We start from the raw sequence: 1004 nt of genomic DNA, 5'->3' as shown, positions 1-1004 counted from the left end.
ACTCAATGGTGCAAAAATCACGAAAAAAATTCTCCTATCCGGGACCATAATCAGACCTTCATCAAAATCTAATCAATTCTTCCTTGTCACACACCCAACCTGTCTACCAAATTTGTCCGAATCCATCAACAACCTTATCAGAAATCTAGATATCCTGTTCACAGATGGACAAACTAAGACATACATACATACAAACAGACAGACAGACAGAAATGAAAACATAACCTCTGTCCATATTTGTTGGCACAGGTAATAAAGAAAACCAAAACACAACTACATTTGAACTTGAATCTGAACGACTCAGTATCATTATTGTCATAGTAAGGAGGAATAACATGATAAATCATAACATGTTAATGACAGACTATCTTTCAATTAACTTGGGATTTGAGGATTTGTGGTTCGCACCTGAGCTGTAGGTTTCGTGCAGGCATTGGAGGAGGAAATAGGCGACATCCTGTTCACCTTGTCCTGCTGATGTCCCCAGCGGCACAAAGTAAGAACTTAAATAAGTACTCGGTGAGAAAGAATGCTGATAATCTGCCCCCCAAGCAAGCTTGCGCTCAGAGGTGTTGAATTTGTCCATATCCTTCTGCTCGTCCGTGCCTGTCTGTCTGTGGTCTCGGACTCTTTTAATGCAGTTGCTTCCTGAACACAGCAATCCACATGATATGACCTTATATAACAATGAATCAGCTTGGGATCTCAACCTCAGGTCCTGCCCACCCTCTCTTCGTAAATCAAATTGGAACGCATCACGCCCATCAGTTACACAAAATGTCATTCGATGCACTACTGAAAGTCTACATCCAAGATACAATTAGTGTGTCACAGGGACACAAATCAGAAACTGTATCTTTATTTCTGTTTTTTGCACTTCTCTCCATTATGTGCTTTTTGGAGTGATTGAGCAATATGGGACAGAACATTCCGTTTTTGTTCAGTACGTTTAATATTTAACCTCCGCCGTCGAAGATGGACGGAGGTTACTCTTTTCACCCCTG

General features: G+C 40.9%; 1 protein-coding gene across 1 annotated transcript in view; it reads right to left on the bottom strand.

Annotated features, from left to right (window-relative positions):
• The window catches only part of LOC147013001 (indolethylamine N-methyltransferase-like), a 31851-nt gene extending 31175 nt beyond the window's left edge, over positions 1 to 676 (bottom strand). The window contains exon 1 of the mRNA XM_085854426.1: positions 409 to 676. Within this exon, the coding sequence (XP_085710552.1) occupies positions 409 to 586 (178 nt within the window). The 5' untranslated portion in view covers positions 587 to 676. The remainder of the gene's footprint in view (positions 1 to 408) is intronic.
• Positions 677 to 1004: the final 328 nt, after the last annotated feature.

Source organism: Eptatretus burgeri, chromosome 14, assembly GCF_056783735.1.
Source record: "Eptatretus burgeri isolate ZD-2024b chromosome 14, Ebu_testis_v1, whole genome shotgun sequence".
Lineage (NCBI taxonomy): Eukaryota > Metazoa > Chordata > Myxini > Myxiniformes > Myxinidae > Eptatretus > Eptatretus burgeri.
Note: the sequence above shows the minus strand (reverse complement) of the source record. Positions and strands in the feature narration are given on the sequence as shown.